The sequence below is a fragment of the Nicotiana tabacum genome, chromosome 14, assembly GCF_000715075.1.
Source record: "Nicotiana tabacum cultivar K326 chromosome 14, ASM71507v2, whole genome shotgun sequence".
Taxonomy (NCBI): Eukaryota; Viridiplantae; Streptophyta; class Magnoliopsida; order Solanales; family Solanaceae; genus Nicotiana; species Nicotiana tabacum.
The window spans coordinates 11,813,654-11,841,340 of NC_134093.1; the positions used below are offsets into that span (position 1 = coordinate 11,813,654).

The 27,687-nt window shown below is 38.7% G+C and overlaps 1 protein-coding gene across 1 annotated transcript; it reads left to right on the forward strand.

The window, feature by feature from the left end:
- Positions 1–14,679: 14,679 nt before the first annotated feature.
- Positions 14,680–20,160, forward strand: LOC107804220 (armadillo repeat-containing protein LFR-like). Its single transcript, XM_016628070.2, has 8 exons — positions 14,680–14,920; positions 17,512–17,681; positions 17,792–17,934; positions 18,062–18,318; positions 19,124–19,229; positions 19,308–19,446; positions 19,524–19,651; positions 19,734–20,160. Exons 1-8 carry the CDS (start codon positions 14,728–14,730, stop codon positions 19,987–19,989), a joined length of 1,392 nt encoding a protein of 463 aa, XP_016483556.1. The 5' UTR covers positions 14,680–14,727; the 3' UTR covers positions 19,990–20,160.
- The last annotated feature ends 7,527 nt before the right edge of the window (positions 20,161–27,687 follow it).

Here is a 27,687-nt window from a genome sequence, read left to right on the forward strand (position 1 = left end):
GATTTGCACTCAGTTGCTTTTGTTTAATTTCTTTACAGTAGTAAATTTCTAAAACTTTTATAAATGTGGAAAGTTATTCACTTTGCAAACATATTAAAAGTGGAAATCACTAGATCTATCAATGTTGGATTGCCTAACAACGGTGTTAGGTGCCATCACAGCCTATGATGAAATTGAGTCGTGACAACATGGTATCAGAGCACTAGGTTCACGTAGGTCTCACAAGTTATGGGCAAGCCTAATAGAGTCTTGCGGATCGGTGCGGAGACGTCCATACTTATCTTCGAGAGGCAATAGGGTGTTAGGAAACTACTATTTATTCATCTTCTATCGTGAAGTTGATGGTGTACTAAGGTTTTTACTCTTATTCTCTCACAGACGGTGAGAACACGCGCAACAGACGTTCCAGACCCGGGAGGGGCTGCTCCCCCTGTGATTAGAGGCTGAGGCAGAGGTCGGGGGAGGGCACCAGCCTGAGGTAGGGGACGAGGACATCCCAAAGTTGCCCTAGTTGTACCACCAGCGGATCCAGTGGAGGATCTCATTGTTGAGGAGAAGTGCGGGGTGCCCGCAACAGAGCCGGCACCGGGCTTTCAGGAGGTCATGGGCCGTATGCTGCGGTTCATGGATTCTATGACCCAAGTTAGTTTATTTCTAGCAGATCCAGCCACATCTCAAATGGGAGGGGGAGTACAGACCCCTACTGCTCAGGCACCTGGGCATGCAACTACCGTATATCAGACCCCGGGTACACTACCCGTGGGTGGGGCCTAGCCAGTTGCAGCGGTTGTACCTGAGCCTAGACCAGCTACGGCCGGCGAGCCGCAGAAGCTCTTGGACAAATGGACTAGGCTTCACCCTCTGGTCTTTGGTGATGAGCGACATGAGTATCCTAAGGACTTTATTGATAGGTGCAGGGACATACTGCACAACATGGGCATATTGGAGTCTCACGGGGTGGATTTCACTACCTTTCAGTTGGAGGGCAGCACACATAGGTGGTGAAAGGCTTATCTTATTGGAAGACCAACAGATTCTCCTCCCATGACTTGGGACCAGTTCACTCATTTATTTTTGGATAGGTATATCCCACCCTCCCAGAGGGAAGAGTTGCGGTGTCAGTTCGAGCGGCTCGAGCAGGGTCCGATGTCAGTGACCGATTATGAGACGAGATTCTCTGAGTTGTCTCGCCATGCACTTATGATACTTCCTATTGAGGCGGAGCAAGTGTAAAGGTTTGTTGCAGGGGTGCACTCAGGTATTTAGGCTACTATGGCCTGGGAGGTTGAGATGGGGACTTCTTATCAGTTGGTAGTAGAGATTGCTCGGAGGATTGAGGGTTACCGTATGAGGGGTAGAGAGCAGATGCAACGGAACAAGAGGTCCCATTTTTTTGGAGAGTTCAGAGGTGCCCCAACTGGGGGCAGAGGTCATTTTGGGAGGGGTCAGGCTAGGAGGCCCCTATATCCGGCACCACCACTTCCTCGGGGTATTCCGGCGTGACCCTATTTCAGCACTATGCTAGAGAGTTCTTACCGCCCGCTAGCTATTCAGGGTTCTTTCAGTGGGTACTTCGGTCATCAGGGTTCTTCCAGTGCCTACTTCAGTTCCATGCCAGAGAGTTCATATCGCCCATCAACTATCCAGGGTCATTCCGGTGGGTATTCAGGCTATCAGGGTCAGACTTCAGGGGAGCAGTCCACCGCTCCGAGAATTTTTTATGAGTGAGGGGATCCTAGTCACATGAAAAGGCATTGCCCCAGACTTCGGTGCAAGGTAGTGCAGCAAGGTTAGCAGCCCATGATTACAGCTCCGAAGGTCTCAATATTTAAATATCACGACCCAAAATCCCGCCACAGGCGTCGAGATGGCACCTAGTCTCTAATACTAGGTAAGCCGATTTTAGTTACATTTTTGAAGCTATTTTTATTTTTTTAAAATTAAATAAGTAATCAAAACTAACAGCGGGACAAATAAGAATATACAACCTCCCAAAACTGGTAGTACTGAGTCACGAACTCTAGCTGAATACATGGAATGATCATGAGGACCAAATATACAATACCGTTTGATTAAAAATTAACAGTACAATGAAATGAACAGACTCCAAGGGACTGCGACGACCAAGCAGCTCTACCTTGAATCCTTGCGATCACACTCTAACTCTGTCCGGGTTCGATACCTCCAATACTTGGCTCTGCACAAAAATGTGTAGGAGTGTAGTATGAGTACACCACGATCGGTACCCAGTAAGTATCAAGACTAACCTCAGTGGAGTAGAAACGAGGTACAGTCAAGACACTCACTAGTCTAATAACCTGTGCAATATAGTATACAAAATAATACTGGAAAATAACTAGCAACGATAATAACAAAATCAACCAGTGATATAATAACAATGCAACAAGAACATCATAATTATTGCTTAGACGAATAAGGAACACATGTACAACCAATTAATCAAATTCTTCAAATATAAATTCTTTCGCCTATATATTTTTTAAATAATAATTTTCAGGATATAATACTTTCCAATAAATATATTTTCAAGTAAAAGTCACCATGTGACATCTCATTTCACAATCATAAAAATTACGGGTCTCAGCCCACTTTCATATTATTTTTCCACGGCACCTCGTGCCCATATTTTCTTTTACCATCACACGGACCACTCATGTGTCAAAATATCAATGTATATAAGATCCGCAGGATCAATTTATTTTCACTAAAGTAAGGTTAAAATCTTTAAATCAAGTAAGAAATCAACAAAGGAATGAATTTATTTTAGAAACCATTTGGGTGAAGAAAATGGTATTCCAATTAAAATGAAGCATCCTATAACTAATAATTTGGATGTAAAATTTATTAAATTAAAATATAATAGCCATTCCTTTTATTTGAAACAACTCAATTCTCGAAAACCAGTAAAAACCATAAACACAAATCTGTAGAGTCTTGTACAAGGAGCCAAAGCCAATACAATACAACAAGGAATGCAAAACACATAATAAAATCAAATAATACATCACGGAAGAACACAAGAATTTACATATCACGGAAAAACAAAATAACCAAAGGAAAATGCATCCATAAAAAAATATCAACAAAGGGCACTCCCGAGGTACCGTCTCGTAGTCCCAAACGTAAATATGCAAGACAGGGGGGATCTCCCGAGGTACCGCCTCGTAGTCCCAAAAGTAAATATGCAAGATCAGAGAATCTCCCGGAATACCGTTCCGTAGTCCCAAAGTAAATATGCAGGGCAGGGGGGTCTCCCGGAATACTGTTCCGTAGTCCCAAAGTAAATATGCAGGTAGATATGCAGGGCAGGGGGATCTCCCGGAATACCTTTTCGTAGTCCCAAAGTAAATATGCAAGGCAGGGGGATCTCTCGAAATACCGTTTCGTAGTCCCAAAGTAAATATGATTTCAACAACTGCACATCAAGTGCTCACATATCATAAATGGATCATCAAGTGCTCAAATATTTCAACTGGCTACGGAAACCAATAATACATCATTTTCCACAATAAGGAGCCCATGCCTCGACCATAATGTGCACAAAAATCTTAACAAAAATATTAGGGAGTGAACAACTCAACAAAATAATATTTTACATAAATTCAAGGTGAAAATCACACCAAATCATCATATAAAAATAATTTCAACAAACAGGGATCTAGGCATGACAAATAGAGGATTTAATAAGTGTCAATAATTTCTAACTTAATACATAAGGGCGTCTAAGGATTTTAATCAACGAAATTAGCACATATAAACCAAGTACGTACTCGTCACCTCGCGTACATGATTTTCAATTACACAATTTGCACTTAATACTCAATGCCTAAGGGGTATTTCCCCCACTCGAGGTTAAGCAAGACACTTACCTTATTTAAGTTGTGCCGATATTCCAAAATCGCCTTCTTGCTTGAATTGACCTCCGGATAGCTCAAATCTATCAAAATTTATTGTGTCACTTCATTAAAATTCATCGAAAAAAATTTCGGATAATAAAACACCAACTTAAAATTTTATTCTAAAAGGTCAACGCGGGGCCCGCCCCTCGGAACCCCGACAAAAGTTTTACGAAATCCGAACACCCATTCCGATACGAGTTCAACCATACCAAAATTATCAAATTCCGATAACGGATCGCCCTTCAAATCTTAAATTAAAGTCTAGAGGATTTCTACCATTTTCAACCCAATTCACTAATTTAGTGATAAAAACAACAATAGATTCATGTAATTTAACCAAAATCAAGTTAGAAATTCCTACCCCAATGTTTCCCTTGAAAAACTCTCAAAACATCGCCTCAACCGAGCTTCCTTGATCCAAAAATGGAAGAATGAGATTAATTTGGACTTTATTCTGCTGCCCAGGGATTTGTTCTTCGCGTTCGCGACCCTTCCCTCGCGTTCGCGATGTACAAATACTCCAATAACTATTTTCAAACTCTTCTCAGACAGCCTCTAGTATAATAGTCATAACGTTTTGTACAAATCGCCAAATGACAAATGGTTTAACTTTCTAGAAACTAGACCCAAAGGGCTATAACTTTTATTTGTTGCTCATCTCCCCATTCCTTATAGATTGCGAAATATAAGCTTCCAAAGTCCTTATATATTGCGAGATATGAGCCTCTAAAATCAGACGACGAACAAAAAAATTTCCGTCTTCGCGAACGCGAAAAACAAAGTCCCAACAACAAAATATTTCTTCGCGCACGCAAAGAACAACACCAGAACCAGCAACCAACAACATCAAAACACCCAAACTTGGTCCAGAACCACCCCGAATCAAACCCGAGGCCCCCGGGACTCCGTCCAATCATACCAACCAGTCCCAATACATAACACAAACCTGCTCGAGGCCTCAAATCACATCAAACAATATCAAAACCACGAATTAAACCCCAATTCAAGCCTAATGAACTTTGAAATTTCAAATTCTATATCTTGTATCGAAACACATCAAATCAATCTAGAATGACTTTAAATTTTGCACACAAGTCATAATTGACATAACAAAACTATTTCAATTTTCAGAATCGAATTTCGGCCCCGATATCAAAAAGTCAACCCCCGGTCAAACTTCTCAAAAATTAATATTTTGCCATTTCAAGCTAAATTCCTCTACAGACCTCCAAATAATTTTCCGGATGTGCACCTAAGTCCATAATGACCATACGGAGCTATTGACATCATCAAAATTCCATTCCGGAGTCGTCTTCAAACAGTTCTGACTACGGTAAAAATCTTAAGACTTAAGCTTCCGTTTTGGGGACCAAGTGTCCCAAATCAATCCCAATCATCGGGTAACTAAATTCAACCATGCACGCAAGTCAATACACATAATAAGAAGCTGCTCAAGGCCTTATGCCGCTACTAATCTTGAATCTTAAAAGTAGAGTTTCTTTTTCAATTAACTGGCATAAATTCTTAAAATGACAAGTTAGGTCGTTACATTAAAGCCCCAAGTTGAATTTCTAATTTTTTTGAAAGGAATTGAGGAATACTATGATAAATTGAGAAATTATATGTTCAACCACTTCGCAAATATATTCCGCGGGCGGGGTAAACTTTCACTACTCTCATGGGAGCGGGCCGTTCACCTCGGTAGAATTTATTGATATATTATATGGTTCGAGTCGTTCGACCCTCGGCGGTGCATAGTATATTATTATGTATATTTGGATCGGACCGTACGTCCTTTGCATAACTCGTGCGTAGTGATACCAAAATCCCTTTTTATATTTAATAATGCTTCATGGACTTGAAATGTGAAAGGAATAGATGAGAGAAATGGTTTGATTCTTAATTGAAAGAAGGATTTGCTTACTTACTTCCTGTTTTGAGCTCTATTATATTAGAACTTCATATTATTATGTTTTGGCCCTTAGTAAGTATCGAAGTCGACCCCTCGTTACTACTTCTTCGAGGTTAGACTAGATACTTACTGGGTACACGTTGTTTACGTACTCACGCTACACTTCTGCACTTGATGTGCAGGATCTGAGGCAGGTGCATCCGGTTACCAGTCCAGCACGCACGCTTGACTTCTAGCTCGAGACTACGCGGTGAGCTGCCCTTCCGAGCCGTTCAGCAACAGCCGGAGCCTCTCTTTTGGATTTATATTTCTGTCTATTTCCTTGAGACAGTAGGCTAGTATTCTTTTGTATATTCTGCTAGTAGCCCACACACTTGTGACACCAGGTCTTGGCACACACACTAGTAGACTTATGATTTTGGATTTATTGTTGTGACTTTGATTTGCACTCAGTTGCTTTTGTTTAATTACTTTATAGCAGTAAATTTCTAAAACTTTTATAAATGCATAAAGTTATTCACTTTGCAAACATATTTAAAGTGGAAATCACTAGATGTAATCAATGTTGGCTTGCCTAACAATGGTGTTGGGCGCCATCACGACCTATGATGAAATTGGGTCGTGACATACCCTGTCTGTAATGTGGTTTGTTAAGACAAATTTGTCCATATCTGAGAACCCTGTTGTTGTTGTCCCTGATTTTCTGCTCTGCGATTTTTACTAAAACTGCATTGAAAGATCCTTATGTCTTGGCCTTCTTACGTAATTCACTAGCTGTACGCTCATCATGTCCCTTATTTTCAATCTTTCTAGCGAGATTGACTGCATCAGTGGAGGACAAAGTCTTTATCTATAGGGCTACTGCAGTGTATAGATGACCAACCAACCCATCAACAAACCTCTGAACTCGAGCTTCATTGGTAGGCACTAAGTAAGGAGCATATCTCACCAAATTACAAAACTTCGTGTTGTAGGTTGACACATCCATATCTGGAGTCTGAACCAATCTCTCAAAGTCTCTAGCATATTTTTGCCTCGGGCTATCTGGAAGAAAATGATCCATAAACAACTTACTGAGCTCGTCCCATATTAGTGGGGCTGCTCCTGCTGGCCTTCCTAGCAATATAGTTTCATACCATGTGTTAGCCATATCCTCTAGTTTGTATGCTGCGAGCTCCATGGCCCTCTCACTAGAACATCCTAGAGCATGCAATGCCTTTAGTGTCCCATCCAAGAAACTTTGAGGATCTGCTGAATTATCAGAACCTGTGAATTTTGGTGATTTCAATTTTAGGAACTCTTGTAGGGATACTTCCTTACTCCCGAAAGTTTGAGTCTTTGTGAAGTAGCCTGAGGAGCTGAACTTCCACCCTGAGTAGGCACCAATGCCTCTAACACATTCAATAACCTTGCCACTGCGTCTGCAGGTAAGGCAACAGTAGGTACAACAGTTGGCACTGGTGATGGAGTATCCTGACCCCCCTGTTCTTGCACTTGATCTAGCATAGTAGCTTGAGGTTGAAACATGTTCCCAACTTCAGGTTGAGGAACATCATGTCTTCTAGTTTGATAAACCCCAACTTGACTGCCACCCCGGGTAGTACCATGTCCAGCACCACGTCCAGCAGATGAGGGTGTGAATGTCCTAGCCATCTGCGAAAGAAATACTCTAAAGTCAATCTCAAGTTATCTCAATGCACGATCAAAGAATTAAAGAAGGGAAAACATTCCTAGATGTTCGATAGCCTAAAGATCATAGGTATGGGCGCCTACATACCCATGAGCAAGACTCTACTAAACATTGCTCCATGACTCGGGACTAAAAGCCTAAGCTCTGATACCAACTTTTTCAAGACCCAATTTAGGATCATGACCGGCACTTAGGAGCAAGTGCCTCCAAGTAAGTCTCATCGATATTTTACAGAAAATCAGACAGAGTTTCCCATATTTTTGGACTATTCCAAAAATTTTCATGTCTCAAATCAACAACCAAACACCCTAATATCAATCCAATCAACAATAACTTTATCAATTAACCCAAACAAATATCTACCATTAGTAGTCCACCCACTTACAACTAGAAATACTAATTTACCTCCAACTTTAATAATAAAGAGTGATACCCAACATAAGTCTATAATAACAAACGAATACTCACGACACTAAAAGAATGACTATGAAGAGACTCTAAGATTTCAAAGAAAAGATCATAACAATAAATAAAATCTCCGCCCACGCGAACAAGTGCGAGGCTCACCAAGAACTATCAACATGTGCGCTCTAATTAATGACATTCTCGCCCGCGTCAACTGCTGTCTCTGCAAAACAAAATTAGCGGAGAATGATTCGCTAGCTCAGTGAGTAATAACACTTAACCACAACCATTTTTAGTTGGGGACAAGTGAGAAAATATGCTAGTATATTAAATAAAAATATCATAAGAATGGCCTTTCAGAAACAATAAATAATTTTCATTCTCGTCATGTTTTTCATGTATTATAATTCAATTGACAATTCAGTAATAAGCTCGGTAGACACTGTATAAATGAACGGTATTTAAATGAACGGATCATGTAATCGGTATAAATGTGGACTTCTTCGCAAGAAGTCAAATATAACAGTAGTCCCTACTCGAGGAAAATCAGTAATGGTATGCTAGTTCTACCTTCCCACTAGCGAGAGCTATAACGGTAACCGGTGATTACAAGGTGCATCAGGTCTAATGAACCCGCCGTTAATTACGGGATCCTTCAATGTCTACTCCCATTTATACTTGCCTCTGTAATCCGTATATACTCGTAGAAAATATTTTAAAACAATATAGGGCATTTCGATTCTTATCAAATCATGAAACTTCATTTCGATAACAGTAAATTCAAGTAACGGTAAAATAGATCTAGTGACATCGGGACTATTAAAAACAACGGTAATCATCTCAAATTACTATTTCAGTATCATATTGAGTAAAAGACTTGTCATGCATGCAACTCAAAATAATCGGTAACATATTCATCTTAAAAATCATGTATAAATAACGCAAGTTATAAAAATACAAATTGCGTTAAGATTACTACTTACAGTACTCGTATCGAGATACCAAACACTTCACCTCGAGCAATTCATACAACTTCCTTCAATCAATCTATAACCACATCAACATCGATCTCGTGTTAATTGCCTCATTTAGGCTAAATTCATCACTAATTTAGAATACTAGTCCTCTGAGTTTTATATTTTATCATCAATTCGCCGAATTATATTTACCCATGCTATGAGTAATTTAAATTAGTCCAAAATCTTTTAAATAAAAAGATATTTATGTAGTTTATTCCATGTATTGTTCAATTTCCTTAATCGTGTGCATAAGTTGAAACTGAAATAACATTATTGTCCATAATATTTCTTCTTAATTGGTACTTATCTTTTGTACTCAATACTAGACTTACCACATTCAAAGCCAAATTCAATATTGTCCATTGCAATACAGTTAAACACCAAAACTCAATCGTTGTACCCTAACTTAATTTACACCTAACAAAGATCATATATAATGAGACTAGTTTAAGTACAAATACATCAATACTCTTCTTTTTCCAAGTGAATTTATCCTACAATAGCATTGAGCCAAATTTCAATTGCATAATTTGCCTAGAATAACTCTTATTGGTATTAAATTTCTTATACCTTGTGAAACCCTTCAAATATATAAACTAAGATAAAAAGAATTACCAGAAGAAAAGAACCCAGATAAAAAATTCGAGTATTACCCGTAAGAGCCAATACGTATTTAAAATTTTTCAAAGGTTTAGTTCCAGTCTCTTTCTTCTTCTTCTTCTCATTTGTTTCCTCTTACGGTTTTTTTTCTTTCTTTCTTAGTGTTTAGCTTCTGTTATTTAGCAGCAACTTTGTTGCATCCCTTTTTTCCTTTTCTCGTTTCTCTTTCGAATGGGATTTTGCCCATTCTCCTATTATCTCTCTCTTTTTTTAAAACGAAATTCTAGTTAAAGTCTTATATGCCCTTATTAATATATAGGGTATTACATATAGTTTTGGTGAAGATTTTCAAATCTTCAACTTCCACTCATAAATTATAATTTTTTGACTTTCACAAGTTTTTTCCCTAGAAAAACTATAACTCTCCAAGCATCTAACTTTTACAAACTTTTTTTCTAAGGGATCTTATAAATTAGCCAGCCAGATTCACTCTTTACTTTTTTTAATTGGTATACAACAACAACAACAATAACAATAACGACCCAATAAAATCCCACAAAGTCGGGTCTGGGGAGGGTAGTGTGTACGCAGACCTTACCCCTACCCCGATAGAGCAAAGAGTCTGTTTTTGATAGACCCCCGGCTCAGAAATATGAAAATAAAACAAGAAGAGACAATTCATCAGTAACGTCAGCAGAACCATAGAAATAATAATAGAAGTATAAAAACCATAAAATAGATGACATGCAATAACAATAACCAGTAATTAAGGTTCGAGCTATTATAAATAGAAAGGATAGTGTGGACTCAACATTAACCCCTAACCGTCTAAGATCACCCTATCAAACCCGCCTCACCCCCGGTATGAAGTAGAAAAAGCTCGACTACCCCCTAGCCTACAACCCTAATGCTTGACCTCCAGATCTTCCTATCGAGGGTCATGTCCTCGAAAATCTTCAATCGTGCCATGTATTGCCTGATCACCTCACCCCAATACTTCTTAGGTCGCCCTCTACCTCTTCTCGTACCCACCAAAGCCAACCGCTCACACCTCCTCACAGGGGCATCAAGGCTTCTTCTCCGCACGTGCCCGAACCATCTGAGCCTCGCTTCTCGCATCTTGTCATCCACAGGGGTCACGCCTCCTTCTCCTGAATATCCTCATTCCTAATCTTATCTGTCCTAGTATACCCGCACATCTGCCTCAACATCCTCATCTCTGCTACCTTCATCTTCTGGATATGAGAGTTCTTGACCGGCCAACACTCTTCCCCATACAACATGGTCGTCTAACCATAGCTCTATAAAACTTACCTTTGAGTATCGGTGGTACTTTTTTGTCACACAGGACTCTAGGTGCTAGCCTCCATTTCATCTAGCCTGCCCCTATACGGTGACTAAAGTCCTCGTTGATCTCTCTACCCCCCTGGATAACCGATCCAAGGTACTTGAAACTACCTCTCTTGGGGATGACCTGTGATCCAAGCCTCACGTCCCTGCCTACTTCCCTTGACTCAGCGCTGAACTTACACTCCAGGTACTCTGTCTTAGTCCTGCTCAACTTGAAATCCTTAGACTCAAGGGCCTGCCTCCAATCTCTCGTTAACACCGTCTCACGTCTCATCAATTAGGACTATGTCATCAGCGAATAACATACACCATGGCACATCCCCTTGAATATGGTTTGTCAATGCATCCATCACCAATGCAAATAAGAACGGGCTAAGCGCATAGCCTTGGTGTAATCCCATAACAACCGGTAAATGCTCTAAGTCACCTCCCACAGTCCTAACCTTAGTCTTATCTCCATCATACATGTCCTTGATATCTCTGATGTAAGCTACCGACACACCCTTTGCCTCAAGACATCTCCAGAGCACCTCCCTAGGGACCTTGTCATATGATTTCTCCAAGTCGATAAACACCATGTGTAGATCCTGCTTCTTATTCCTGTACTGTTCCACCAACCTCCTAATAAGGTGGATAGATTCTGTAGTCGAGTGACCCAGCATGAACCCAAACTGGTTTCGGATATAGACACCATCTTCCTTACCCTCACCTCTACCACCCTCTCCCAAACTTTCATGGTATGACTTAGTAACTTGATACCCCTATAATTGTTACAACACTGGATATCACCTTTGTTCTTGTACAACGGTATCATTTTACTCCACCTTCACTCATTCGGCATCCTCTTCGTCCTAAAAAATTCATTGAACAACCCGGTTAGCCACTACAAGCCTGCTCTACCCACACACTTCCAAAACTCAATCGGGATTTCGTCTGGCCCGGGCGCTTTACCCCTACTCATCTTACGCAAAGCCCATGCGAACTTCTCCACCTTAATGCGCCTGCAATACCTAAAGTCTCGGAGACTCTCCGAATGCCCCAAATCCCCTAGCACTATATCCCGGCCCCATCCTTATTTAGAAGATCATGAAAATACGTCTGCCATCTCTGCTTAATCTGGGACTCCCCCATCAATACTCTACCATCCTCGTCTTTGATGCACCTTACTTAGTCTAGATCCCGAGCCTTCCTCTCTCTCACCTTAGCCAGCCGAAACAACTTCTTATCCCTGCCTTTTCCCCCAATTCCTCGTACAAGCAACCAAACGCTGCATTCTTAGCCTCCATGACCGCCAGCTTTGCCTCCTTCCTCGCTACCTTGTACCTCTCTCTATTCTCTATCCTCTCCTCCTCGCTTGTGCTCCCTGCTAACTTCATATATGCTACCTTCCTCGCGTCCACTTTGACTTGGACTATGTCATTCAACCACCAGTCGCCTTGGTGCCTGCCAGAGTAACCCTTAGATATCCCTAGCACCTCTCTCGCTACCTCCCTAACATAGTTCGCCGTCGTTGACCACATAACGCTCGTGTCCCCACTACTCCTCCAAGCTCCCATAACTGATAGCCTCCCCTTCAACTCCTAGGTTTTATCCTTAGTTAAGGCTCCCTATATAAATCCTCAGTCGACCATGAGCATGCCTCTTCTTCCTCCTTATCATAATACCGACGTTCATTACTAAGAGTCTATGCTGAGTCGTGAGGGTATCGCCTGGGATAATCTTGCAATCCTTGCACAACCCTCTATTATACCTTCTGAGGATGAGGTAATCAATCTGGGTCTTCACTACTGAACTTTGGAAAGTTACCAAATGCTCCCCCCTCTTCAGAAAAGTAGAGTTTGCAATCACCAGCTCGAAGGCCTTAGCGAAATCTAACAGCGAGGTACCTCATCTGTTCCTATCCCCAAGGTCGAAGCCACCATGCACCTCGCCATAGACATCAACAGCCGATCCAATATGGCCATTGAAATCCCCTCCTATAAATAACCTCTCAGCAGGTGGAATACTATGCACAATCTCATCCAAAACCTCCCAGAAACGCCTTTTAACCTCCTTATCCAAGCACGCTTGCGCGCGTAAGCGCTAACGACATTGATGGTGCACTCACCAATCACCAACTTAATAAACATTAGTCTATCATTCACTTGCCTAACCTCAACCACAGACTCTCTAAGATCCCTATCCACCAAGATACCTACTCCATTCTTACACTTCGCAAGCCTAGAGTACCACAACTTATACTCGTCCGCATTCCTCGCCTTCGACCCTACCCACCTAGTCTCCTGGACACAAGCTATATTGACCTTCCTCTTCTAGAGAATCTTCGCCAACTTAATAGTCTTACCTGTCAATGTGCCTATGTTCCACGATCTAATCCTCAACCTACAAGCTCCCTTTTTCCCTTTACCCTCCCTGCCTCTCGTCCCACCCTCTGACCCCCTCCCCACTCCCTTCCCACCCCCCGAGGACATGAACTTACTCTACCATCCCAGACCACAACCACTGTACCTGCTACATACTATGAAAAATCACTCACACAGAATAGGACCCGACTATAAGATAATAAGTAGCCTCTACAAGTACGCAAATAATATGCTTAAACTAATGCTAACTAAATTTCCACAATTTAACTATCACAAAGAGAGGGACATGAAAGCGGGAGGTACCAACTCCCGATGGAAAGAACCTGGAGATATTACTTGGTGCACACCCGAGGTCACAAAATCCGCCGTACGTCCTTCCAACTCTCACCAACCTTTGCAAACACCAGCTGGTGATTGCTCTGCTTGCCCGTACACCTCGCGCTCGTCTCGATAGCTGCAACTAGTTCCCTAAAAAATTACACACAACCACCACGAAACCAATAGGGGGGTATCATCCTGTCGCGGGGGTGGACCTGGACAAATACGAAGGGGGGGGGACAACAAGGGGAGGTCGCTGGCGGGGATGCTAGGGTTTTGGGACTGAAATTTGGGCACAAGAAACTTTGGGAAAACGAGCAGTAGGGAAAGAGGGTCGGGCTTAGGGGGATAAGAGAGAAGGAGGGAGAGAGGAGAAGAAATACAGAGGAGATGCGATTGGGGTCGCCGGCCAGAAATTTCTGGCGGTGACTGACGCTGGGCAGACGCGTCACAGAGACAGAGGGAAGAGAGAGAAGGGATGAGGAAGAGAGGGGAGAGATGGAGGAGAGATGTGGAGGGAGGGAGAGAGGATGACTTACCTGTGGTTGCCGGCAGTCACACCGGTGGAATTACAGTAGATAGATAGAAGAGAGAACCATCGGGGAGAGAGAAAGCGATGAGAGAGAAAGAGCCGTTTGGAGAGCAAATTACTAAAGGAAACCCTTTTTTTTTTAAATTGGTATACATAGATTATATATTTATTATACACATTTTTACATATATATTATATGATTTAATTTAAACGGTTTGGAGACGACTATTTGGGTTCAATTTTTGAAGAATTAACTTAAATAACCGCCTACCCAAGCGCTTAAACTTACAATAGTCGGCAGATGTATAATATATATATAATTTATGTATAATTTATGTATACTGACTAGAAAAAGTAAATAGTGAATTCGACCGGCTATTTATTTTTCTTTTCTTTCTAACTTCAACTACAACTTCGTCCTCAAGGCCCAATAATACATTTTTCAGTTGACGAGGGTTTGAAATTGGCCCATATCCTATACTTAAGTCCATGGGCTCTAACTTGGGCCAAGTAAAATACTAAGCCCATAGTTCTAGTAAGATCCGAAACCTGACTTCCTCGTACCAAGTTCTTTGACTTTTCAGTTTTCACAGTTGGAACAACGTAGGAGAAAAGAGAATGCAGAAAAGAGAGCAATCGAAGCTAAGCGGATCAACGGGTGGCTCCGCCGCACCGCCGGCGAAAAGGGGTCGGCCGTTTGGAAGCGGAGGCAGCAACGCTGCCGCTGCAGCCGCGGCGGCTGCAGCAGCTGACTCAGCAGCTCCTTCAACACTCCTCGGCCCTTCCCTGCAAGTCCACTCTGCTTTCGCTGGTTAGTCCCAACGATCTTGCTCATATATATGGAGTACTGAACTTTGAATACATTATCCATGAATTTTTATTGGTGTAAAAAGTTGTAAAAGGGATCGAGGCTATGTGAATTTTCTATCTGGGGATTATAAATGAAGCTTCTTGATGCTTTTTCAAGTTTAAATTTTTATTAGATTAAATAAAGTTTTGGGGTTTCTTGTTGTGAATTGTAAATCCTATCAGCCTTTTTGAGCTTAGGGATTTGAAATATAACGGTGAAGGTTGATGTTGTTTGATTGGAATGTGTCTGTAAAGAGAATGGACCTAAGATGTGAGGATTGCCTAAGACCATATAAGGAGACAACAGACCATTCCCACAACAATGCGGGACACTGCTAGACATTTAGAGCATGGACAATGGAAGTCCAACATTAGGTAACCCAAGAATTAGTATGGGTCTGGCTCTTATAGTGTGTAAAGTTCGAAATTGAACAACGAAAATTTGGAGAGAAAATGGAGCAAACTTGAAGCTCAAGAGAATTTCATTCCACTTGATAATTAACAATCTGGAACTTTCAGCCCATAAATAGAAAGCAATGTGAATAAAGCTTCTATGACGTACGTAATAATAGGAAAATATTACACTCTTGGGTGATAAATTAGTTTGATAAATAAACGATGACGTCACTTTGCAATTTGAATGGTTTAATGACATTTGCGAAAGTGATTTAAGTTGAATAATGTCAAACATTTCGGGACGTCCCAAAACTATTAGAGTGCCATGTAAATTGGGATGGAAGGAGTAGTAATTGGTGGGTATTACATCTTTTCATTTGAAGGTAATGTTCCAATTGACCCAGTTCCTACTGGATCATTGCAGTTTCAGTTTCGGCTGATGGGCCGAATAAGTTTCTTTTTCTTTTTTCCAAAGGTCTAAAGAAGCCATGACAGTATATGATCATCACCGACAAATTCTTTGAAGCCATATGTTCTGACACATGATGAGCTTCTTGTCTGGGATGTGATCTAGATTGTCCCAAATCGAGTGTGATACGAAGAATCTCATCATTGTGTCTCCAACAATTTTCTTACCCCTCTTTACTTCGTAAAGTTTCACAAATCTGTAGCGTCACCTAGGGACAAAAGGACGAACTCACTCTTCATTGAAGTCTTGAAACTTGGGAATGATTTTTCTTTTACTTGCTTTGCCCGTTTAATATTTGTTCTCCGAAATAAAAGGGTTCTTTTACTTTTTGTTTTTATTTACAAAAGGATATAGGGTATTAATAAGGTTTCATAAAATTGAAAACATGGAGAGTCCAAATTGTTATGACCAGCCGATTTGAGCCGAAAATGGAATGCCAAATCGTTCTACTTGTAAGAGGGGATGCTACATGTTGCATTGTGTGACCATCTCATTTAAAAGCTTAAGCTATTACAGAGAGCTAAGTTGCTCGGACTCTTCACTTTCAGTGCCGCACCCGTGTCGACACGATGTGGGTGTGAGTATGGGTGTGGGATCCGTGTCGGATCTGGTCAACTGATTTTGGGTACTTTGACCAAAATCAACGTAGAAATTTGGGACAGATACAATGATTTTTGAAAACAAATCAAAAGCTAGGGTGATGTGGAAGAAAATGAAATACCTTGTATATATAAATTTCTATGTCAGTCCTTTTCCTTTTATCTCCTTCTAAAATTCTACTCTTGTTCAATATTTTCTCCTTCTCGGAATACCTTGTAAGTTTTCCACATAATGTCTCATAACTTAGACATATTTTTATAACTCTATTTTTAAATAATTAAATTATTTTTAGCCTAATCCCCGCACCCGTATCCGTACCTGGATCCGTACCCCCGAATCTGTAAATTTAGATCATGAAGGATCTGACCTCTAGATCCGCACCCGTATCGGACACCCGCACCCGAGTCCGAGCAACTTAGACAGAGAACACACTTTTATTTACTTAATTATGTCTCAATACGTCTCCTCATGTGCGGGGCCTGATTCTTTTTCTTGGGCCAAACACGTGAAAATTCTTTTTTATAATTGATGGCAGTGAGACTTGAATGACCTTTGCCTGCTCTGATACCATGTTGAAATGTGTTACGATCTCATATAAAAGCTTAAGTTGCTAGAGAGAGCACACCTTTATGTACTTAATTATGTCTCAACACTATAAATCTTGAAGCACATGATTTGACTGCATTGATTACTTACTCATTTAGATTCAATTATGGGAGTGAATGGACTGAGTACTGACATTGTGTACTGATATATGATTCTATGATCACCAAACTAGGTATAGAACAAAGTAAAAGAGTAATGCGTATAATTTGCATGTGTAAGAAGGAAGGTATTTGCTTTTCATATATTCAACCCAAGCCAAGGGAACCGGATTGTTTTTAATCTCAACTAACTATATAGCTAAAATTCCTTCAAGATTTATATAAGAGGATGTTCGTACTGAAAAATTGACTTACATGTTGAATTTGAGAAAAGATTAGATGCATTTATTTTTGATAAGGCTATGGAAATAGGATGATGCCAGCCTCTTTATTCTATGCATGCTTATTATTTATTTTTCTTAAAATTTTGTTTTACTTTACCAGAACAGAATAATAAAAGGATTGTTCTGGCACTTCAAAGTGGATTAAAGGGTGAGCTGACATGGGCACTAAATACCCTCACTTTGCTATCATTCAAGGAGAAAGATGACATCCGCAAGGATGCGACTCCTCTTGCCAAAATTCCTGGATTGCTTGATGCTTTGCTTCAAGTTGTATGTTTCTTGATATCTACCACACAACGTGTGATTCCCATGTAACTTCTATTTTTTCTTTACTATTTATTTTATTATCATGCCAATAATGTCAATATTCTGTTAAACAGATAGATGATTGGCGTGATATAGCCTTACCAAGGGTACTTGTAAAGGCACCTCGTGTGCGGCTTTTGGGTGCAAATTCAGCTGTTACTGGATTTGGAATTGGATATGAAGCATTGAACTTGAATGAATCTGTACCTAATCCTAGGTAACTCAGGATGGTTTCAATCTCCTGGTCTCTTCTTTTATATGCCTTTATTACTTTAAAATTTTTTTTACGTTCTTTATTTCCAGCGCATGAGACCTCTGTAACTGTTTGTAATACGTGATAACAGCACTGGTTCTGGAGCTGCCAACAGAGATTCATCTGTTCCGAAGAGTAATACCAAGTCTCGCCCTGTGGGTTGGTGGTTTGAGGAAGATGGCCTATTTAATTTGGATGAGGAGGGGCGAGCTGAAAAGCAGCAGTGCGCTGTTGCTGCTTCAAACATTCTCCGCAACTTCTCTTTTATGCCCGATAATGAAGTCATAATGGGCCAGCATAGACATTGCTTAGAAACTCTATTCCAATGTCTGGCAGATTATGTTACAGGTGTGAAAGAAGCTCTGTTTAATATTTATGGTCTTTGTGTTGTGCTTACAAGCTTGATATCTGTGAAGTGGCACATTTTTATTATGGAAAGTTATAATGTTTGCCATATGTGGTATCTGGTACTTTTTTTCTTAAGTTGCCTTCATGGTTATAATTTGGCTAGATTTTGATATTGTCTTTCTTGATGAGTTGATGTCTCCAATTGACCTGCTAAGCCAATGAATATTCCGGGTTTAATTTCTCTCATTGAAGTGGAAATTATGCCTTGTGTCTCCATTGAAAACCTATCCAAACCTTTCAAACATATTCCAGTCCGCGATATAGGTTTTGTACCTGGTAGTCAGTCTCTCTCTCTCTCACACACACACACTCATATCAACCTATTGGATGTACTCATGCAGTTTTAGTTGATACTTTCAATGTAAAACTTGAATATAATGTTGCTCTACTAGCTTGGTGAAGTCTAAAGAAATGGCTTGGAATCCATTAGAAGAGTCAGTCCATTGTGTAACACATTGACTTTAGTGTACCTGCCTGGCTATTTTTATTATTCCTAGTCTCCAATGATGTCTTGACTGATTCCATAATTCGATAGACTTTACATTCATCCTGCATCCCAATGCCCCTCCTGCCCTATAAAAGAACCCCTTAAAAAAAGAAGATCAAATTCGATAAGTCCTACTCTGCACAGAGAAGAATATGTTAAAATGCGGTTCTCTTAACCTGAATGTTAAGTGTTCTCTGTAATTTTCTTTTGAGCATGCTTCTTATGCTTTTTGTCATCTTTGGATTCTTATGTTAACAGAGGATGAAGAACTTGTCACAAATGCCCTCGAGACAATAGTGAATATAGGTCCTTTGATAGATCTCCGGATCTTCAGTTCCTCGAAACCTTCTTTTATCAAAATAACGTAAGTTTGTGACTTTGTACTTGTTATTTCAGTTATTGTATGTCAAAATTGTAATTGAGTTTCTCGATCCTTATCCAGGGAGAAACGTGCAGTCCAGGCTCTCATGGGAGTGTTGGGATCTGCTGTCAAGGCCTGGCATTGTGCTGCAGCTGAATTAATTGGTCGTGTTATAATAAATCCTGATAATGAACCTTTCCTACTTCCTTTTGCTTCGCAGGTTGATGTCCTTCCTTTTTGACAGATGTACTATGTGAATATTCAATAAACCCATTGACCTTAATTTGTGCATTGCAGATATATAAACGTTTAGTTGATATCATGAGCCAACCTGCTACTGATGCTCAAGCAGCTGCTGTTGGTGCATTATATAACCTTGCCGAAATAAATATGGACTGCCGTTTGAAGCTGGCTAGTGAACGATGGTAAGACAGGCAAACTGACCTAGTCACAATATCTTTATTGATTTTTACATTTAAATGACTTATCCACTAAATTGAACTTCAGGGCTATCGATAGACTGTTGAAAGTTATTAAGATGCCACATCCGGTGCCAGAAGTGTGCAGGAAAGCGGCAACTATTTTAGAAAACCTTGTATCAGAGCCACAGAACAAGCCTCTTCTACTAGTGTATGAAAATGCATTTGCAGAGATGCTTTTTGGTGACCCAAGATACTCGGACATATTTTCCAGAATACTATACGAACTAACATCACGACCAAGCAACAAAGCGGCATCAGCCCGAGGGATCTGGGGCATGTAATGTCATAACACACAAGGTACCTTATTTCATGATATTTCAGCTGACATATGTTGTTGTACATACATTTAAATGTGATTAGTTGAGCAAGCTTTTGGACATTAAAAGTACTGGTTACTTGTAATAGTAAACATGAATTCACCTCAAAAATGCAAAATATATGTTACTACAGGCTTACCAATTCTGTCCTTGATTTATTGAAGCTATAAGAACCTTGCATTACTGTTACTTGCAAACATAAAAATATTCTTGCAGTACTGTTCTTTCTCCATAGCAGATATCTAAAGATAATGGATTTCTTTCGCTTGGTGCTTCGAATTTTCTGGTAAGATTTTTAACCCTTCAACCAAGGGCATAACAGATGAGCTATTTGAACAATGAATTCAAACATTATGATATTAATTCAAGTATCTCTGATTGAATCTAAACAACAGGGACAAAATCTACCATTTAACATAAGTCCCATCAGAGTTTCGAATATCATTCCATTAATGTCAAATCAATGTCCATATAATTGTCCTCTTCAAACTCCAAGTTTGCATAATAAGTCACACTACTTACCATGGAGTGGTAGGATGGTTGTGATCTCTCACTTTTGAAGTGAGTTCTTGGGTTCGTGTCCTTGGAATAAAGAACTTCTTGGTGAGACCGTTTTTACCCTCTTAGTGGGTTTACCTGAAGTGAATCTCATTAGTTGGTCAGTAAAGAAAAGGGCAGTCCGGTGCACTAAGTTTCCGTTATGCGCGGGGTTCGGGAAGGGCCAGACCACAAGGGTTTATTATACGCAGCCTTACCCTGCATTTTTGCAAAAGATTGTTTCCACGACTTGAACCTGAGACCTACTGGTCAAATGGCAGCAACTTTACCAGTTAGGCCAAGATTCCCTGTCAGTGAATTTCTAAAAGCGCACACCTCCATTGGAACGCTTCAAACTCCAAGTTTACAACTTTGCATGATATTACGTTCCCACATCGGTAAAACGCAAGAGAGATGCTGGGTATATAAGTTAACAAACCTTAGACCCTAGTGACGCGTTTTAAAGCCGTGCGGGCCTAGGCCCAAAACGAACAATATCACTAGCGGGATGGACGGTTACATATGGTATCAGAGCCACTCTTGTGTCAGCCTTGCCGCTGGTAGGTCAGAGTTCAACTGAGTTCAGGCAAAAATTCTAGTTAGGTGGGGCAAACCTCGATGCTGAGTCTAGGGGAATCTCATGCGGTGGGGCAAACCTCAGCGAGGACACTGTGTCATAAGATGGGGTGTATGTAACACTCCAGTCTTTAGACAAAGTCCCCCATCGGCAAAATACAAGAAGAATGTTGAGTATATAAGTTAACAAGCCTTAGACCCTACTGACGCGTTTTAAAGTCATACGGGTTTAAGCCCAAAGCGGACAATATCACTAGCGGGTTACTACAAATGGTATTAGAGTTTGTGTCAGCCTTGCCGATGGTGGGTCAGAGTTCAACTGAGTTTAAGGTAATCCTGGTTAGGTGGGACAAACCTTAGTGCTGAGTTTGGCGAATCCCATGCGGTGGGGCAAACCTCAGCGAGGACGCTGAGTCCATAAGAGGGGGTGTATATAACACCCCAGACTTTAGACAGAATCCCAAATCAACAAAACACAAGATACTGTGAATATAAATTAACAAGCCTTAGACCCTAGTGACACGTTTTAAAGCCGTGCAGATTTAGGCCCAAAGCAGACAGTATCACTAAAGTACGGTAAAGGAACCAGAATCAGTACAAAATTATTAATTAAATTACATATATTTCTCATTGAAATTTAAGAAGTGCATTTCGAAATAGAGGCAGATATATATAATACCAACATCATTTCTCATTGAAATATATATATTTCTTCTTCTTCCTCCTTTACTAAAGGATCTTTAAAATGGATCATGGAGACTGTGATGGTCTTCACACAGAGGAATTGCAGTGCAACAACTTTGTCATCATATTAAAAAAAAAAAAGGCAGCCCGGTGCATTAAGCTCCCGCTATGTACAGGGTCCGGGGAAGGGCCAGACCATAAGGGTCTATTGTACGCAGCCTTACCCTGCATTTCTGCAAAAGACTGTTTTCATGGCTTGAATCCGCGACGTCCTCTGATCACAAGACAACAACTTTACCAGTTACGTTAAGGCTCCCTTCAACTTTGTCATCATAGTGAGAAACAAAAATTTGGGCTACTTCTCCTCCTCCCTTTTCTTCCCACAGGGATCCTTCTTGTTTGCCAGCTGGACCAACTTTGACCATATCCATAGTTTTCTTGCTTCTGATCAATTGAGAGTAGTTGAAATAGCAAGTTATATAATGATGTTTTTAACTTATAAGAAGTTTTTGAGTCGCATATATACTAGTTTTGGAGCCGTTTCAGCTAGCCTCACACATTGGCATTCGTATATTAAATCTTGAAATAGGAATCTGACGCTTAGGTTCTCTCTCAAAATGTATTCCTATTGATTTAATGAAAACATTATCTAGTCCAAGATATGAGGAAGCTTGGGAGAAATTTAAGGCTAATGTTTTAAAGAGTTTTATTTTTGTGTATTGACACAGAGAATTTTTATATTATCAGGTTAACTTGAGATAGTTCTTCATATTAAATGTGATATGCTAATATAGAAAATAGAGTAATTAGTTGCTATAACTAATTGAATTGCATTGATAGTGTAACTAATTATTTTTTCTCTCATAACACTTCGATATTTGTTGTCGAAGAATTATGCACTCTTATGCCTTAGGCCCCCAAATTTGGGGGGTCTCATTTTTTAGAAATAATAGGTTTATGGATATTTAAAAAATAATAATATTTAGTATTTTTAATACAAAAAGTAAATTTTTTCATATAAAGTAAATAATGTTATAAGAAAAATCAAATTATGGTGGATGTCTACTCTTCCTCCATGATCTTCTCAAATGCTTAATGACATATTCAATAACATATTTCTATGCGTAATGACATATTTTTCTTCACTTTTCATGCCTATATAAAGGCCTTGTAATAGATAGGAAAATACACACAATTGAAGAAGAAAATCTCTTCCTTCTCTCTATCTCCATTTCTTGTTCATGTTTTACTAAATTGCTTTTATTTCATAACATGTCTTGTTCATGTTTTACTAAGTTGCTTTTATTTTATAACACGTTATCAGCACGAATTGCTCATTTCATGATCTTCTATGTCAAGACTATGTAAATTATAAGCAGGCAATGAGATCAAGTACTTTGAAAAATATTTTGGATGATAATACAAAGATAAGTTTTACATCCATCTAAACCCATTCATATTTTCATATCTTTGCATTAACTTTATGTGCAGTGTTTAGTAAAAATATTTTTTTCAATTGTATCCAGTGAAATAAAGAACTGGAAAGGTATGTCTTTATTTGCTACATCTCTTATAGGACAAAGATAATATTCCAACGTATATATATGTTCTGACCTTTTACATACTATGATAGATAACTATTAAGGTAATTTAGTAATAATATTTTTACCATAACATGATGTATTTCATTGAAAACAAAATTATCAAATATGTAAGTACTTTTACAGTACCTTGCAAATTTGGCATTCGAATATATAATCAATATAAACTCATTATAGTTATAATTTATAATAGTCACAGTTATGCATTAAGCCTTAAATATTTTTGCTGGAAACATAAGGCCCATTCCTCCGTATTGGATTTTTTTGGTGAAGTTCTTATAGTCTTTGAAATATAAGTGGTTATAGGTTATCTGCACCTTTTCCCTAATTAATTTATTAAAATATAAAAGTGAGTGTATCATTTGAAAAAAAAATGGCATATATCCTAACTAGCATTTTTGTTGCAGAGGAACTGTTTCAAGATTGAAATAGTTATATATGTCTTCTTGAAAGTTAATTTACTTATGCCTATAATTATGAAGTAATAATATTTTAAAGGCTCGAGTGCGAGTCCTAGTGAATTTTGGCCCTTTATGCCAAAGATTGAGGGTAAGACAATGGGTTCAAGTCCCAACGCACTGTGTTGATGAAAAGACGTTGGATTCAAGTTCTAACGCATTATGGCCTAGCATGCCTTTATATGGGTAAGACATTGGGTTTGAGTCCTAATGCACCATATTGATAATAATAATAACTAAAGAAAAAATAATATAATTTTCATAAAAAAGCATGAAGCTTGTCCCACTTGATTTGCTCCATTCTTGAAGTGAATGTGATAGCAGTGCATGATAAGTCTAAATAAAGACAAGTGGTTGACCAATGAATGTGGGCGTGCGAAAGGCCAAAATAATAATAGTTATCACTATGGTAATTATAAAAAGGGAGAAATTCTTTGAAGAGAATGTGACGTGTGATAAACATTGAGATTGCATACTCATTCCTGAAAGTGAATGTGAAAATATATATATGATAAAGATTATGCATAATAATGTACTTGTGCATAGTTGGATAAATACTACAACTCACCTCTAAGGGAGGTTTGAGACAAAGAAAGATAATGAATATTATTGTGTAGTTACATGAATATATCATTGGTCGCATGCATATGATATGCCAAAATATATTTTGTCATGCCTTATGAAAGTTATTAAAATCAAAATTAAAGCAAGAAATTATTTTGCTTGTGATGATTTTGAACATTACAATTATTATGATATGATTCTCTTTGTGAAGGAGACATTCATTATATGGATGGTGTAACAAAATATCTTGTAGTACAAAAACAGTTAAGAACTCTGAAAGAACTAATTTGTTACTACACGAATGAATAAAATTGTTCATAACATTAATATTGTAGTAAGTCTCAAAAGAAATATTTTGATTTATAAATATATTAGCCAAAGTGGTTGGCATATTGAGACTATAAATGAAAAGAAGATTGAATATCTTTATATTACTATAATCATACCGGGTAAATATGAAAGATTACCTGACTTTTTTTTTATTTGTACTACACAAGTATAAGCATGATGATGCAATCATAAGCCACAAGTAAACTAGAAGTTTACTGAAATAAATATTAGTTGGCATGACCGGTTGACCATCTCGGTTAAATTATGATGCGAAAAAATTAATTGAGAATTACATTGGCATATATTGAAGAAATATAAGATTCTTCAAGAATTCTCTTGTGCTGCTTATTCTCATGATATACCAGTTAAGGTTAGGGATTGAATCCCTTGATTTCTGGAACGAATAAAAGGTGATAAATATATGGGCCCAGTCACCTTCTATGTGGACCGTTTACTATTATATGATTTTAATAGATGCATCTATTTTATGGTCACATGTGCATTTGTTATCAACTTGTAGTTTGGCTTTTGCAAGATTGATTGCTCAAATTATTAGAGCAAAGTTCCAGAATATAAATTATGATGATTTATCTTGATAATACTGGTTTAAATCCAAGTTGGTTTAGTAGAAATTGTATGCCTCCAATTATATCTAAACCATTGGTTATGAGAACAAAATTGCCAAAATAAAATTTGGTATTTGATGTATTATTTAATATACAATAGCACTTGTAAGCATCTAGCCAAGTTATGATAAGTTCTCCCTATCACAATCGGTTCCAGGGTCAGGAACCAAATAATTTCCATCTAGAAATATGAATGTGCTATATGATTTAATTGTTCCACCACAGTGCACAAAGATGGATCCCCAAATAAGGCTAGGGATATGTGTTGGTGATCCCAACAATAGGGGGAGAAAATGGGCAGCTGAAAAAGTAATACATGTAATGAATTATTATGAGTACATCGAGATCCTCGTACGAGAAAATGTGAACTTGAAGTTCAAGTGATAATTCATTTGCAAAATATTGCCGGGCGTATTTGCTGACCCAAAACTAAATGTCATATTCAGCTGCTAATGCTCCAAATAAAATAAAGTCCATAATGAATAGAGTCCATGGCATGCATAAAGCATAATAGACTAATCGGTTCCAAAGATAAAATTTCTTAAAGAAGGAGAGGAGCAAATGTTCAAGATGGTCATAATAAGGAGGCAAGTGCTCTAGAAGAGCACCACGACATAACACTTCATAAGACCTCATGGGAGAGGCTCAGGTATCTGAAAATAATAAGATAAAGAGATCTCAATAAGTTATGTCTTTATTGAATAATAGTAGAATCGATATAAAATGATCGTCGACGATATTGTTAATATAATATAATGCTTAATATTATTAATATTGACGAGGATCTTGAGCTCAAATCTGTCATGAAATTTGGACAGATAAATGATTGGCCAAATGAAAAATACGCAATGAAAATTAATTTCATATGAAAAATATGAAGTTGGACGGATAGTCCCAACACCTGAAAGTATAAAGTCAGTTGAGGTATAAATGTGTTCTTGTGCGAAAAAAAAAGAAGGTCAAGTCGATAGACATAAAGACGACTTGTGTCACAAGAAGAATTGCAAATATTCTGGCATTGATTATATAGAGACATGTTCTCCTGTGGTGGATGTCGCCATTTCAGGTTTTATTCTGGCAATACAAGAAAAACATGATATGCGTATAATGGAAATCATTAAAGGATTTAAATTGTTCTGAAGCATATTAAGGTTTCCAAGTAATTTATTAAATAAAGCTTCAAAAATCCTTATACGGATTGAAACAATTAGGGCACATGTGGTATAATCACCTGAGTGAGTACCTGTTGAAAGAAGGGTACAAGAATGATTCAATTTGTCCTTGTGTCTTTATAAAAAGATCTGGATCTAAATTTGTTATAATCACCGTGTATGTTGATGATTTAAATATCATTGGAACTCCTAGGGAGCTTCCTAAAGCAGTAGAGCTTCCTAAAGTAGTAGACTATCTAAAGAAAGAATTTGTAATGAAATCTTGGAAAGACAAAATTTTGTCTTGGTCTACAAATTGAGTATATGAAAGATGGAATTTTTGTCCATCAATCAACATACACTAAAATGATTTTAAAGCGATTTTATATGGATAAAGCACATCCATTCCGACCTCATAAAAATAATGAAGAGTTTCTTGGTCCCGACGTATCATATCTTAGTGCAATTGGTGCACTAATATATTTTTCTAACATTACAAGGTCTGACATAACTTTTTCAGTTAATGTCTTAATAAGATATAGCTTTGCTCCTACAAGGAGACATTGGAATGGAATCAAACACATATTGCGGTATCTAAAAGGGACTACCGGTATGGGATTATTTTATGGAAATGATTGCAGTCCCGATCTTGTTGGTTATGCCGATGCTGGGTATTTATATGACCCACAAAAGATTCGATCTCAAACAGGCTATGTATTTACATATGGAGGCACTGCCATATCTTGGAGATTGACTAAGCAATCAATCGTGACTACTTCATCTAATCATGCTGAGATAATTGATATTCACGAAGCAAGTCGAGAATGTGTATGGTTGAGGTTTATAATACACCTTATTCGAGACAAATATAGTTTGAAGTGTGACAAACCACCCACAATTTTGTATGAAGACAATGCAGCATGCATATCCCAGTTGAAGGGAGAATTCATAAAATGGGATAGGACAAAGCACATTTCACCAAAGTTATTTTTTACACATGATCTTCAAAAGAATGGTGATATCAATGTGCAACAGATCCGTTCAAGTGATAATATGGCTGATTTGTTCACCAAATCTCTACCGGCGTCAATCTTCAAGAAACTAGTGTACAAGATTGGGATGCGAAGGCTCAAGG